At 39.1% G+C, this 15,806-nt stretch overlaps 1 protein-coding gene across 1 annotated transcript; it reads right to left on the bottom strand.

Annotated features, from left to right (window-relative positions):
- Positions 1-207: 207 nt before the first annotated feature.
- On the bottom strand, positions 208-14,556 carry LOC108668376 (atypical kinase COQ8A, mitochondrial). Its single transcript, XM_047883624.1, has 9 exons — positions 14,509-14,556; positions 12,600-12,819; positions 12,031-12,409; positions 11,284-11,918; positions 10,795-11,020; positions 10,274-10,398; positions 9,572-9,661; positions 1,030-1,162; positions 208-401 (listed from the first exon to the last, which is right to left on the bottom strand). Exons 2-9 carry the CDS (start codon positions 12,810-12,812, stop codon positions 208-210), a joined length of 1,995 nt encoding a protein of 664 aa, XP_047739580.1. The 5' UTR covers positions 12,813-12,819; positions 14,509-14,556.
- Positions 14,557-15,806: the final 1,250 nt, after the last annotated feature.

Genomic DNA, 15,806 nt, shown 5'->3' with positions numbered 1-15,806 from the left:
AGCAGGCACGTAGTACTAGAGTACAGTGCTTAGGTTACCCCTGAGCACAGTCCCCATGTTACCCGATGCGTGCAGAGGTGGGGCACAGTAGCAGGCACGTAGTACTAGAGTACAGTAACTAGGTTACCCCTGAGCACAGTCGCCATGTTACCCGATGCGTGCAGAGGTGAGGCACAGTAGCAGGCACGTAGTACTAGAGTACAGTGCTTAGGTTACCCCTGAGCACAGTCCCCATGTTACCCGATGTGTGCAGAGGTGGGGCACAGTAGCAGGCACGTAGTACTGCGGGTACGGCGCGACGAGGGCAGCGAATCGCTCGCCACACTCGCGCTCGCGTTGGTAGTCGCATTCCCACGCCAGCTCTCTCTTCGCCACATCGATCACGTTGTCAACGAACAGAGCTGCGGAACACACGTTTTACCTCAGTCACGTTATTCACAAATAGCGCTGCATGACACACATTTGCATGGCTAATTGCTTATCAAATTAGTATTAGTAATATGATGACCTGAATCTGCTCGACTGTTTTTTCAGCGAAACATTTTTGGACTTCATTAAAAACGATTTAGTTCGAATTCTCCGAGCTATCGTGCAAAAACTCGCTGTTGTTTTGAAAAGTTTTTCAACCTCCATTTTAACATGGCAAGATAGCCGCTCTGACTTGAAGGAGCTTTTCAACATAATCCCGACCCATCATTCTCATTAAAAAGAAAATTTGTAACTTGCATTAGTTCGAAACTGATGTACTAATTCATTGTTCCATTGAAATACTTCTCAATAACCAGATATTGCAAAATATTTACTTTCATTATAAACTTGAAGCTACATATAAAGACCGACATAAAAAGACATCCGTGCTCAGGAACTTTTAAACAAATCAACATGATCAACAAAGCCATGCCTAGCCGCCTAGGAGAACCTAAACAAAATAGTGAGGGCGATGAAAGATCAACAAAGCCATGCCTAAGAGAACCTATATAAAATAGTGAACGCAATAACGACTGAAGGGAACAACAGAGCACAACAGACTCTCAGGCAAGATGTTGGCGACGCTGAGGGTCGTCATGAGGTTGTTGATGTCGCTCTCTATGCCCTCAGCCACGCCAGGATACTGGATCTTTACGGCCACCCGCCTGCCGTCGGGCAGCACTCCTTCGTGCACCTGTGGCATGAAGTCATTAGACAACCCAGCCTTCACAAACCCAACGAGCGATTAATAAATTTAAGAGCCTCAACAGACGCAAAGAGCAATTAATAAATTTACGAGCCTTCACAAACCAAACGAGCAATTAATAAATTTACGAGCCTTCACAAACCAAACGAGCAATAAATAAATTTAAGAGCCTTCAGAAACCCAAAGAGCAATAAATAAATTCAAGAGCCTTCACAGACGCAAAGAGCAATTAATAAATTTACTAGCTTTCACAAACCCAAAGAGCAATTAATAAATTTACGAGCCTACACAAACCCCACGAGTTATCAATACGTTTTGGTCAAATAATTCAGGTTCAAAACGAATAGCATGCACGTCATGCTTTCAACCTCATATAATCAATTTTCATTCAATAGAAAGTTATAAGCATTCAATACTAATAAGTGCTATATATCATTAAAAGTAAATCATGACCACTACTAACATGATCCCAATAAGCCAAATGACATTTTACTGGATCATCTTTCCGTCAAATTCTTCCTTTTTTTGAGAATATCCACCGATAACGCGAGTGAATCAATGAAAATGCATCAAAAGATGTAGAAAAATAAACATTAAGCTACTTAAAAGTTCGGAAAAATCGAGATATTATTTCCTCAATAATTATTTGACTTAATTTCAACCATGGGAAAGTGAGATTTTTAAATATTCATGTAGGCGCAACATCCCCCGGAAGCCACCACTGACCTGGCCTATGGACGCCGCAGCGAACGGCTTCTCGTCAAACTCCGCGAAGTGTTCGCGCCAGTTATCGCCCAGCTCTTCCTTAATCATTTTCTGAAAGAGAGTTGACCTGAAATTTCAACCGTGAATTGCACTAAAATTAAATCAAGGGAAGTTAATTTAAATCAAAGGCCGAACACACGTAGTTAGATCAGCATAACGTANAATTACGGAGCAGGCAATAAGTCCAGCAGCTATCTCAATCAATCGTCAGTTATGGAAAGATCGGGTTCCAAAGGCCGGATCCCTTGTGAATCAAGTCACGAAAAGTTCAAGAATCGGCAACAGGCCATGGGCCTATGTCTTCAACGCCGACACTTCTATTCTATTCTATTCTATCATTTCCAGTCTCTCCCGCTCATATGCTTCACACTCCATCATCAGATGCTCCACAGTTTCCCTCTTCCCTCTGTCACACATAAAACAAATATCCTCTCTTCTTTCATTCCACCTGTATGTCCGTGCATTCACACTAAAAGCATTTGCTCTCACGCAGAACATTAAGTCTCCACCTCTACTTCCAATATATATACTCTTACCTTGACATCTCCTTCATCTTGTACAATTTCAGGCTGTCCTTTCTTTCCATTCCTTGCTTCCAAACTCTTAAACCACACAATTTCACTCTCTTTTCCATTTCTTTCTTCAATTCTTTGACATCCCAGTCGATCACTGTTGCACCCTGTGCTGTTATCATCCATTCCTTTCTTGGTCTATTATTCCTAGGGCGAGCTCATGTTTCATTTAACTCGGACTTTCGTACTATTGCATGACACTTACATACATACATAAATATTTTTTTGGTTTCTGTGAGCGCATGTTCGTAACGAATATCCAAGAGTTTAAATGGGAAGATTATTCCTCTTGCAGATGCGAATCTTACAAGCAAGGACTATGCAGCATATAGCCTAAAAAATATTTCTTATCTAGAGCATTTTTTCACGACATTAGAAACTCGTATTTTGAAGAAGATTGCTTTAGAGTGACAATGTTGGCTACTTAAATGCAAACTAATCTGCGATAGAGCAATAATTGTTGTAATGAAATTTATTTATGAGTATTTATAACGACCATTGGCTAGCTGTCCCCACATAACAAATATAAACCCATAACGTCTGGACCTCAACACTACTTATGGCTCTCCTACTGGCCCAACCATACCGGACCTAATCTCTCGGTCATTGGCTGCAGGTAGGTGTAGAGACGGAGTAAGTGATCAAGTAGAGCCATGATGACATTATTTTTGTGAAATGAGGCAAGAAGTTAGCAAGCATAAAGCGGAACCGGTCATGTTTAAAGCGCTCCAGCGTGGTAGGCGTCTTCTTAGCTCGGAGGCGCAGAATGCCCATTGCTTGTTGACAGTGGGCTCTGGTTATAGTGTGATGCATACGACTGTGCTTCCGATTTCTATGATTGCTCTTAACCCAAATNCTTTATCTATATGAGTGAAAGCAAATTTTTCTTTTAATTTTCCGACGGGCATTTCGTTTCAGGACAGTATCACCTGTACTGAGTAGCGATTCTGCATCTTCAACTCCTAGAACACCTAATTCTCTTTTGAATGCCGTCTCACCAAGCGCATCTTGGCATTCCACAGACCAGAATACACGCGTCCACAAATCCGTCAATTCGATTGAAGACTTGCGATGGAGTGTAAAGTGATAAGCGATAATTTTAGTAGCGGCTTCGGCGTTTATTAGGCCGTAGGCCTGTCGCCGGTTCTTATCATCGCAGAACATCCACAGCTCGCTGCGGACTCAAACTCGCAACTCACTACTAAAATTCTGCTGTGCTTAACCGCCCGGCCTCATCGCCGATTCTGACCAGAAACTGTCACACAGAGCTGGGATCGAACCCGCGCCTCTCTGCTGCATTCTTGGTACTAGGAACTGTAACCACTGGGCCTTGCAAATTTTATAAAAATATTCCTAGAAACATGGACCGGATGTGCTGCAGTGCTGCAAGAATAAACAAGGTTCGAGAAAAGAATTGGATATAAAAAAAGGAGTATAATGAATATACAACGATATATTTGAATAAAAGCAACAACTGGACAGAACAGGAAGGCACGTTGGTCGACATGGGAGAGACAGTTAAATGCCTCATTTTGTGACACATTGGAAGCTGAGCGCATATACAACTACATTCGCCCTAATGTCATGATTAACAAGAACTCGAGGTAAACACGACACATTGTCTGAAGAATAAATCAAGATAATATTCATTATTACTAAAAGGCAGATAAAAACAATACTAGGTAGGCATCAATACATGGGCGAAAGGCAGCGAAAGATATGTAATTATACGCGGTTGCCCTCGCTCGCAGGAAACATGCCAGCGTCTTTAACGGCCACCTGAGGTCGTCATAATCACGTCTCATTAGCTTAGAGAAAGGCAGCAAAATGCTCACATTTGAATTAAGCGACGAGTTAAATTCATTTAAAATCGTGGTCACTAGAACAATTCTTGAATTAAATTTCAGTGAATTCGATGGTCCAAGCATGATATCAATGTTAAAAAAATAGAAGATAATCATCACACAAAACAATCGCAATAATTATGTCTAAACTTAAAAGTAAATAATACATGGATGCTAGAGTTGCGGAACGACACGGAAGTATTTTGCACACATGACACGGACGTATGAAGTGTGCATGCATATTCATAGTGTAATACGGAATTGCCTAAAAAATGCAAACCCACATTGCAGTCAGACACCACATGGGGTCCGACATCATAATTCCAAATAAAGATTTATTTACTCTAACGTCGATATGCCTTTTAAAACAATGAAGTAAATGCAGGCGATACTCAAGAAAATCTTACTACGGGTGACAAGAGAGTCTCGTACAGCGTTCCCCACACGCAGCTCAATAATTCGGATCAAAATGAATCATTCAAATAAACCTGATCAAAATTAATCATTCAAATAAGCCTCATCGAAATTAGTCACTAAAAATAAGCCAGATAAAAATGAATCGTCAAAAGAAACAAAAACCAAATGAATAAATAGGAAGCCAGCTCAAATCGTGACTCTAAACTTTTCATAACGATTTGCCACCTTCATACTCCCAGTAATTGAATAAATTACTAAATGGCGTAGTTATAGAACAACAATTGTTCTGCAGCTGCAGCAGGCACTTCTAGTAAAATTTGGGTCAACTAGGCGCTGCTGTCCATCATTATGATGATGAGACAGTAAATGATTCGTGTGCAAAGCGGAGCTAATGAACTTGAGTCCCAACTAAGCTCGAGTCCTAACTGAGCCCGAGTCCTAACTGAGCCCGAGTCCTAACTGAGCCCGAGTCCTAACTGAGCTCGAGTCCTAACACTGTCTCTTATACACATCTAGATGTGTATAAGAGACAGGCATACGACTGTGCTTCCGATTTCTATGATTGCTCTTAACCCAAATAAAATGTTTTCTCTGGCTTCACTAATCCTCGAAAACCTAACTATAACCTTTATCTATAAGAGTGCCACCAACCAGCACCAGGGGCCACAGCTATAAACTAAAAAAGCTGCGGTGCAACTTATCCACGCGACAACATTTCTTCTCGCTTCGAGTCACCGACATGTGGAACAGCCTCCCTGAAGATATTGTTGACGCTCCGAGTATGAACGCGTTCAAGAACAGACTAGACAAAGCCATGCATGAGCATATGTTTAGTCTTAAAATGGCTCGTACCCTACGGAACAACTGAAATCTAGAAGCGATTTTAAATCTACCGTCCGTTGAAAAGATTTGATCAAGAGGCCAGTCTAGCCAATAAAAGTACAAGAATCGGCGACAGGACAGGCCTATCCAGACCTATTCTTCAATGCCGAAGATACTATACTATACATCTATACTATACTAAGAGTGAAAGCAAATTTTTCTTTTAATTCTCCGACGGGCATTTCGTTTCATCGAGTCCTAACTGAGCTCGAGTCCTAACTGAGCTCGAGTCCTAATTGAGCGCGCGTCCTAACTGAGCTCGAGTCCTAATTGAGCGCGCGTCCTAACTGAGCGCGAGTCCTAACTGAGCTCACTAAGCACAATAGAAAGGCCACTTAGCAAGCTCACCCAAAATATCTCGGGAGATGGCATTCAAAAATGTAATCTATAAGAATATAATGCAATCACTAGGACCTATGCATACATCATTGTTTTTTCACCAATAAGAAAGAAATAACCGTTTGATCCGCCCGAGATGAAATGTGACAGTAGAAAATAACAGAAAAGACAAGAATCTCTTGCCAGAGTCAAAACCGTTGACGTTTTCTGAGTGCAACTCCGGTTGCGATGGCGTAATGGAAAGCTGTGATAGAAATAACATGCATAATAGCCAGTCACACGTACAAATTAACGTGTCGGACATCACATAGAAGCTAAAAAATTCAAGTATAAACTTACATATTAGGCGACACTAAACGATTCTTAGGTCAATGTACAAGAGCTATACAAAAATCGTACAATAAGAAAAACAATCAGATAAGATATCTTAAGTTTACGAAGAAACGTTGCGTACACATCGTCTGTATATCAAACGCGACAGGGTTTTTTTTTTGGTACATCAATCCTTGACTTCATCCAACATCGTACATCTTCACAAAAAGTACTTTCACTAAGTAGATGTCACAAAAAACATTGTATGTCTCACCCACTCTGTTCAATGTCTATCACCTTACCTCGTTCAGAAATACAATTTTTACTCAATTAACCAAAGTAACATTTCCCGCAAGTCAAGATAAAAAACACTCTGCAAGGTCATTAACTATACAAAATTACCCAACGAAGTTAAACACAAAATTTTCATTATATTGGAGATCATAAATTTTTAACTCGAGTGCTCGAGTGTAATTAAAAAAAATTAGGTGTAGCGAAAAATTTAAAGGTGAAAACCCCAGTTTAATAATTTTACTGGAGCAATTATTTAAGCGGAGAAGAAGTGTCTATGAACACGAGACTGACGCTGTTGAATTCTCCTTCAATTACTGTTGGAGCCACCAAGCACAAACTTCTTCGTTCCTGGTGGCATATAGATTATCTAAACCTACTGAACACACCATCAATAATCTGAACAATGAACATGTCAAGTAATAAAACTATACGGAACAATCAGATATGATATTCTATTTCTCGCTGTTTTCATGTTTCAAGCATAAAGATATGCAAGGGGTTTTAAAAATCGTCACCTTAATTTATTAAGAAATATATATATTTAAATATATCCTACAACCGTTATCTGAATGAGCGTTATCCGGAAATACTCTAAATTTAAAACCGCAAAATCACAATGTTATTCTCAGACCAGGAAAACTTCGGAGTAGCTGCTCAGAAATTACGTCTGCCGAGATCTAATTAGGTTGTCTATGATAACCTATACGATGCATTTTTCAAGCAAAGACAAACTAGTTGACACGATATAAAAGGTTCTCAATAATTTCAAGAAAAAAAGTAAACCCAAACATCGGTTTTCGGTAGCCAAAAGACTAAAGGCTAACTACTTCACTATCTACTCATTTAAGCAGACTCTGTTGGAAGACTCAATCTGCATTTAGAGTGAACTACTGCGATTTACAAGTTTCGCGTCACAATGCTTTATTTTCCGAGTCGTAATCAGTAAAACGACAAGCAAGCTCTAATAAATTTAGGAAACACCGCATGCCCTGCACACCACTTGACATACAGACTTCGCTGACCAGTTTGGTAGGCTGGTTACCAAGCATCTGACGTTAAAATTACGTGGATTAACAGTTTTTCAACGAAATTAACTCGTAATTAGCGTTTTTCCAATATCATATGCTTTGATACTTGCTGCCAGTAATAACTAGCGTGTGAAACTTGCAGTAACGCTCATCAAATCCCTGCTAAAAGAATGGATACATGACGTTGTTCAAGAAGCGTAATTTTTAGTGTTGCAATGATGAAAAAATATAACTCAGTTTACTCACTGCAGTGACTGACAGAGAGCGCATTTTCTCGTCGACGAAAACTTGAGGTCACGGACAGACGGACTGACAGACAGACGGACAGACAGACAGACGGACATGGCGAGCACAACAGTGCAGTTTTTCCATAAATGAGAAAATGTGCTAAAAATGGGCTGCGTACAATACAGCGAGAAAGTATGACTTATACGCTTGGTGTATATCGTCCGATTGCTATGGTTGTCACTATAACAGAATATTGGTGCATTGTACTTAGTTTAAGCTCACTTCAAGAAAGGCTCAGCGAATTAAATAATAATGAATAGATGAACTTATTGGAGAATCACGTACCTGGTGAGTTCATCTACATAAAAAGCTAGCAGGAGCAGAAATTATCAGAAAATCGTATCTAATTTCTCACCCAAGAAAATACAGGAATAATCAGGAATGAAAAAGAACGCTTAGATTCAATTAGTTAATGTTATTAATACATGCCTTATTTTTATAAACGCATTTAAAACCCTGGTTAAAAATGTTAAAAAGACAAAGAGCAACTCGCAAATGCGATAGTGTATGTCTTGTACAAAAATTCTCTCCTATCTCCGAAATAAATCTGCTTGACTAAACGAGCCCAGAAAATGCGTGAGCGAAAGCTTGCTATCCATAACGATCTCTTCTACATTTAGAATGAGACAGGAGCTCGTGCTGTAAAAATGCACATATTACAACGAAAAAAAGTCACAATAACTCTAAAAGATAAGGGAAATTTGTAAGCATCAGAAATTTAAAAGCGGTACATCATATACCTACTGAAACCCGATCCCGTAATCACAATTGTTTTCGTCTAAAAGTCGTTTTGAAGAGCACCCTGGTCTCTATTGGCACACGGTATTAGGCAGACTCTTATTAGTGGATCACGTCAACATGTAAGAAAGAATATCAAGCGAAGACAAGTTTCTATCAACACGAATTCTTCCGTAGTCACCGCCATCGGAAACTCTTCGAACGTCCTACTTCCTCCTGAAACGCACTAAAGATTATGTGAGCATGTAATTAACAGGTAGGATTTACCATAACATCCGTGATACTACTTTCTTTGTCTTCATATCCTGTCATATTTTCATGCAAATTTATTGAAGACTTCAATATTGCCAAAGTTTTAGTTATCTGCCAGTGCTTATAACTTGGCGGATGGTTCTACAACGTATGCGACACTCGGACGTACACACCGAGCATGCGACACTCGGACGTACACACCGAGCATGCGACACTCGGACGTACACACCAAGCATGCGACACTCGGACGTACACACCGAGCATGAGACACTCGGATGTACACACCGATAAAACGAATAGCATGCACGTCATGCTTTCAACCTCATATAATCAATTTTCATTCAATAGAAAGTTATAAGCATTCAATACTAATAAGTGCTATATATCATTAAAAGTAAATCATGACCACTACTAACATGATCCCAATAAGCCAAATGACATTTTACTGGATCATCTTTCCGTCAAATTCTTCCTTTTTTTGAGAATATCCACCGATAACGCGAGTGAATCAATGAAAATGCATCAAAAGATGTAGAAAAATAAACATTAAGCTACTTAAAAGTTCGGAAAAATCGAGGTATTATTTCCTCGATAATTATTTGACTTAATTTCAACCATGGGAAAGTGAGATTATTAAATATTCATCGCTCGGAAGCCACCACTGACCTGGCCTATGGACGCCGCAGCGAAGGGCTTCTCGTCAAACTCCGCGAAGTGTTCGCGCCAGTTATCGCCCAGCTCTTCCTTAATCATTTTCTGAAAGAGAGTTGACCTGAAATTTCAACCGTGAATTGCACTAAAATTAAATCAAGGGAAGTTAATTTAAATCAAAGGCCGAACACACGTAGTTAGATCAGCATAACGTATAACGGAATCGCCGGGAATAATATTATATTAGTGCGGCTTGAATTCACAATATTTAACGATTTAGGTTTAAAAATATTGCAATAACAGAATATTAATGATTACCGAAGTCAATCTTCTTTGTTCAGTATATATACATATCACATTTATCTTTAACCACTTGCGCTCAATGCAACGCCAGACATAACATCAAACTATAAACAATTGAGTGCATTATCATGATTAAAAATTGTAATCTTAAGCACTTGCAAATACGAAATCGTTTTTTGTATTTGTTTTGTTGATGCACTCGGAAAAATAAGAAAGACATTGTCCACATAACGATGCACTTTTTGTTTTCGTCTTGTACACCTTGTCCCAGTTAGGCCAGGCAAAAGGAGGAGTCGGTGCTTCGAGCATAAAACATGTAACTATTTTGATAATGAAACTCATTGATTTTTTTGTGAGCGTTCTGATCGAGTCTGTACAGTGAGGTATTTAATCAGAGAAAAGTTGGAGCCTCACGTGCAGTTGACGTTCAGGCATGAAGTCAGCAGACTGCCTGACGCGCTCGAAGATGCGCTGCAGGTCAGGGTTGATGAACGCGTTGTCTTGCAGGCTCAACATCTGGCCGAGCTTCAGCGCAGCGCCTGGAGGAGAACACTCGTCTTGTATAGTGAAAAATTAGAAGGTGATTTGTACCGTTCTCGTATATCTCATTTAAAGTAACTACAGTCATAGCTCTATACTACCAATACAATTAAACAATACCCATTACATTAGAGAACGGTAGATTAGATTGCAACGTCGTTCTGGATTCGAGCATTTCAAAGATGAAGAGATTTCACCTACGCATTAATTTAAAAAAAATTGACAAGGCCAAGTATTAATCACGTGATTTTTATTTGATATAAGCCATCACCCGTATTTATCGCAGTTCTCAACCGTCGTCAGGCTACATAATTTCTCAATGTTACTATCGTACGGTACCTAATGCAGGTAAATTTGTACGTACCAATGAAGTCCAACAAGGGTTATGAGCGCACCTCGCACTTTGCAGAGCGTTGCCACGATCCTGTTGGCGTTGGCCTCGGTGAGGAAAGGAGACGAGTCGAGCAGTCCGCCTCCCTGCTTGTCACGCGCGCCCCCCAGCGTCCTGCGTGTCATCTCTGCCAGGGTGCCCATACTAAGTCCCGCAGCCAGACTGCCGAACGACACCAGTCGACTCAAGCGCGAGTCTGGCACGCGAACCGCACGCGAAGAGTCCGATAACTGGCAATGACAGTGAAGGAGACTTGTAAGCTGGAGTAAGAGGGCAATTGCTGAAACCCCTTTGATATATCCTATATCCTCAATAGGCAAGACTTTACCAGGCGAACGACAGGCATTGAAAAACGATGTATATAAAAAGTAATTTAGAAAATTTTTTTAATTTTTGCGTGAACATACACCAAGTACTACCGTAAATTCGGAAACAATTTATGAAATCTCAGAAAAAAATACTGAAGTTTTTAAGCAGTTCTAGCGATCCATACCAACGAGATGGGTTTTTCCTTGGCCAGTGGCTTCTTGCCGAGCAACTTTGGAATCGGCGACACTTGACTCTTCATATTTGTCGAGGAAGGAGGTGTGGGCTTGACAGAAGAGAGTTTTATTTTAGCCTCATTTCTAATTTTATGACTTGACGCAATATCGTGGAGTGTGGATTTCACTCGGCTACTTGCATCTCGACCGACTTGATCAATAATATTCAATTCCGAAGTAAACGCCCCACCACGAATACTTTGAAGTTTTTCTTCAATTGCATCCAGCTGTTCTTCCGAAATCTCAGCATACTTGATCTCTGACTGTAAATTTTCTAACCTATTCTTCGTGTTACTAATGGTTTCATCAATATTTATAAGAACGTCGTCAATTGCGTGAGAAGCATCTCCTGCAAAGCGCTCAATCTTTTCGTTTTGGACAAGTTCACTCCTTACATTGAGATCGTCCATTAGCTTTCTATTGTCCGCAAAGTTTAAGTTATCCAACACGTCTGATTCATATTGTGATGTAGATTTAGAGGAAGAATTCTTCTTTAAGCCCAGTATCTTTTCCAGGTCAAGCTCGGCCACGGTCGGGTCCATTATAGGATCGTAGCCATCTGATGCTTTTCGACCAAATGGGACATCTGAATATATACAATGTAATAGTGAATACATTATTAGTATTTAGTTGAACAGTTCATATAAACCATCGAATATACTGAAAATGAATAAGCAGATTTTTTCTTAAGATATTACCTGTGGCATCTGGGCCCCATTTTGTGGCTGATGGAGATGGAGGTGGTGGTTGTTGGGGAGATGATTTGGATGAAGATAGAGGTTCTGAAAAGTTAGAAGTGGATGACTCAAATGAAGCAATTCGACTTGATATTTTTTCAACGCCTTGTTTCACTGTAGAGCTAAATACTTCTTGTGCAGAACTGGCAGCAGCAGAAACAGAAGCTGCATTAGCAGCCGTTTGTTTGATGGTCTTGGAGATCTGAGACAAGCTGCCAGCAGAAGCCTGAGAACTTGCTTGACTCATGAATGCTGAGACTCCTTGAGCAACTGTGCCAAGACGAGCAGCAACTTCCATTGGATTCAAGATGGATGCTGTACTTGTAGCAACTGGTCCAGCCTGATAAATTGTTTTATTTTAATTGGAGTGAGTAGTATTTTGCAGTCATTTCTCTAGCAAAATGATCACACACACAAAGAATGCCTTTACCTATAATTTCAATAATTTCATTAACTCAGTTACAGACAATTTATTCACATTCATTTAATTTAGTGAGACCTAAAACTTAAACTCTTATATAGGCTATAACCTGTTGTTCAGGAGATTTCTGGTTTTGTGAAGAACTTTGCAAAGGGTTTTGCTGCCATGGTGAGTGATCAGTAGCATTTGTTACAGCAGCTTTTATGGAGGATGTGTGCCAGTTGCGAGCTGCTCGTTTTGATGCTTGTTTTGCAGCTTCATTCCACAACAAAAGAATGCCACGCAAGACAGCACTTGCATCACCACTGCCACCACCTGACATAACTAACCTGCAGAGTAAACATTAATGTTGAATTAAAATTATATAGATGCAGCAGTTTTCTGCAAATGTCAATAGAAAATTTTAACCAGTAAATGAATCTCATTTTTTTCGTAATTGTGCTCAAAAAATGCTAATTGTACTAAAGGAAATATTTTAAGTATTAGTATATTGATTAACCAATCAACCCATTAGGTTAACCTACCTAATCTTACTTCTGGTATCTAAGCTTACTCACTCTAACTCTAAGTCTATGGTAGGATGAGAACTGAAAACAAGAAACAAATCCATAGACAATGAGCTGCCTATACATAATGTAATTCTTATAACTAAGACAAAAAATTACCAGAATAAATGTAAAAATTATAAATTTCTTAATAAAATTCATAATTTTTATTTCTCCAGGATAAATTCAAAGATTCAAATATATCTCCATTGACTTTCCCATAATAATTTCCCAATCATAAATAAGATACAAATCCTCATGCTAGCTAATAATTTTACCAATTCCTACAGCCCAAAGTGTAAAATTGCGCTGAAGCCACCCATGAAATTGCATGAATGCGACAAGCAATCCATGCTCAGTCTATTTTACCCATTTTTAATTTTTTAAGACCCTTAACTAATTTTTCAATAAAAATTAGGAAAATTTGCTGTTTTTTATTACAGTTTTTAAAATCACTTTTGGAATAATCTTTTTCCCTTCAATTTTAGAAAATTACTGCCCAATATTCCAGATTGACTAATAGCTCTCGCCAATTTTCTTGTAAAATAATAAAGAAAAATAGTACATTTTTGCAAGCAATTTTCAGAATTTACAGTAAAATACTAATTTTTACCCATAAATTTTAATTTAAAAATAAATATATTTTTTTTACCTATTCTACCTTAAAATACATTTATATATACTTTAAGCAATTCTGATAAGTGATAACTATTATAAATAAAAAGCAATACAATTATATATACGGATCGAATTGTCAATTACACAAGTAAAAAATCTTGTATGAAGTTTGTCATATGGCTTTTGTGGACTTCATTTCAAAATCTCTTAAAATTTTAGTTGTATTTTTTTTCTACTTTGATAAAATGATTCTTATGAATATAATATTGTATATTTGCCACAGTCAAATCAGGCAATCAACCACAAAATCCACAATCATCAATTTTTTTTATTAGCGACATATTTTTTAAAATTAACCTCTGATTAATATTTCCAAGTTATTATATATTCAAGGAGTTATTATATATTTAAAACAAGGAGTTTTGACTCATCTATTCTATTACCATTAGTGCTTATTACTGCTTTGCCTTTAGCTCTATTTTCTAGTCTCTTTTGAAAGTCTCGTTTGGTTTCCTCCCTAGCTTTTACTGTTTACTCCAGCCAGGTGCAGGTGGCATCAGGCCATCAGCCAGGCGCCAGCCAGGTAACTTGAGTTACTTTGACTTTAATTTACAGTAGTTTAAATGAAAAAAACACTTCCGCTTCGGCATTTGACATGACTAATTTAAGTCTAATTACCGATTACGTAACACTAACAGTAAAAAATTCCGGTTAAAAGTTACAATAGATTTATACAATCAACCAGCATTGGCATAAAAAACACTCAAATGACTGAATACATGAATATTTACGTTTCAGCGCGCCGATTTCTGTTTTCACGAATAATGACTTTAGCGTTGTCCAGCGAGTACTGACCAGTGGGCAGTGACCAGCTGAGTCTGCTGACTTCCGGAGCTGTGCCGAACGAAAAGTAAACAACTGTTATCTCCACCCGGCTCCGTATTTCGAAAACTAAAGACTGGATTTTTTAATAAATATAATAATTTGGCACGATGATCCAATCGATTCTTTGTCAGCCTTTTTGATATTGGTTTTTATCGCAGCGACAAATAAACATGTATTTGGATTTGGAGCGTGATGATTCTGATAAAAAAAGTCACTTCTAAACAGGCCTTTGCAACGGCCATCAGCCACGCATCGCAGATTCATTTGTTAGTAGGAATGAAAAAGGGAGACCGAGCCAGGTGGAAGCGACATTAAAGGAGAGGCTAGATGGGTGTGAAAGTTTGTGTTAAGGGTGAGATGAAAACAAAGGGAAGAGAAATTCACGAGGAAATTCATTTTGTTTATTATTGCTATATCCCGAATATTGCACTATATAGTTTACATTTATATTAGCTATGGAGCCTCTTGGGCCTTGAATGAATATTTATGTTATATTAAATTATTGTCAGTTGTTTATTCTAATTTTATTATTGCTTTTTTCCTTACACCCCTCAGCCTCTTGCCAACCTCCTCCTCTCCCTCACCTTCTATGCACTCTCCAAATATCGTTTTCACTCTCAGTCATAGCAACAGCCACCACCGTTGACAGGCCCACTATCATTGCAATCCATTCATCTCCTGTTCGCTCATACATCACATCACCATCCTCATCCCTTGCATCATCACCAAACAGTTCTTCTGATAACGATAAAATACTAAACAGTCTTTTACCGAGCATGACTTTCCGTAAGTCACACACGTTGATCGTTGGTGATTTTAATCATCCAGAGCTAGACTGGATAGATGGATCCTCTCCAAGGGAAGAGAATCACCCAGCATCCTTGTTCATGGAGTCAGTAAGAGACTCCTTCCTAGTCCAGCACGTTACCAAACCCTGTCTCTTATACACATCTAGATGTGTATAACACACCGAGCATGAGACACTCGGACGTACACACCGAGCATGAGACACTCGGACGGACACACCGAGCATGAGACGGAAGATTGAGCAGCGAAGAACGTTATTTGGTGACAAGGCAATGAGGCAGTTGCAAGGCAAGAAGGGAGAGGCAGGAGACTATACTAGGCAGTATATTACTACTGCTGCCTAGTTACGAGTACTAGTATACTACCTCGCATGTTACTAGTATATGAGGCAGTGCGTGGCACGCGGAATAGTAGATGACGGTATAACTGCTATTAATTGCAATAGTGGGACTGAAGAAGTA

The sequence above is a fragment of the Hyalella azteca genome, unplaced genomic scaffold (assembly GCF_000764305.2).
Source record: "Hyalella azteca isolate HAZT.00-mixed unplaced genomic scaffold, Hazt_2.0.2 contig13347, whole genome shotgun sequence".
Lineage (NCBI taxonomy): Eukaryota > Metazoa > Arthropoda > Malacostraca > Amphipoda > Hyalellidae > Hyalella > Hyalella azteca.
This window is presented reverse-complemented; position numbering and strand designations above follow the sequence as displayed.

Bases quoted from the DNA above. Each gene is read 5' to 3' on its own strand.
- LOC108668376 (XM_047883624.1), bottom strand. From the start codon at position 12,812: ATGTCAGGTGGTGGCAGTGGTGATGCAAGTGCTGTCTTGCGTGGCATT. The intron at 12,410-12,599 runs GTTATAGCCTAT...ACAATTTATCAG, and splicing joins AGAAATCTCCTGAACAACAG to GCTGGACCAGTTGCTACAAG. The intron at 11,919-12,030 runs GTAATATCTTAA...GTATATATTCAG, and splicing joins ATGGGGCCCAGATGCCACAG to ATGTCCCATTTGGTCGAAAA.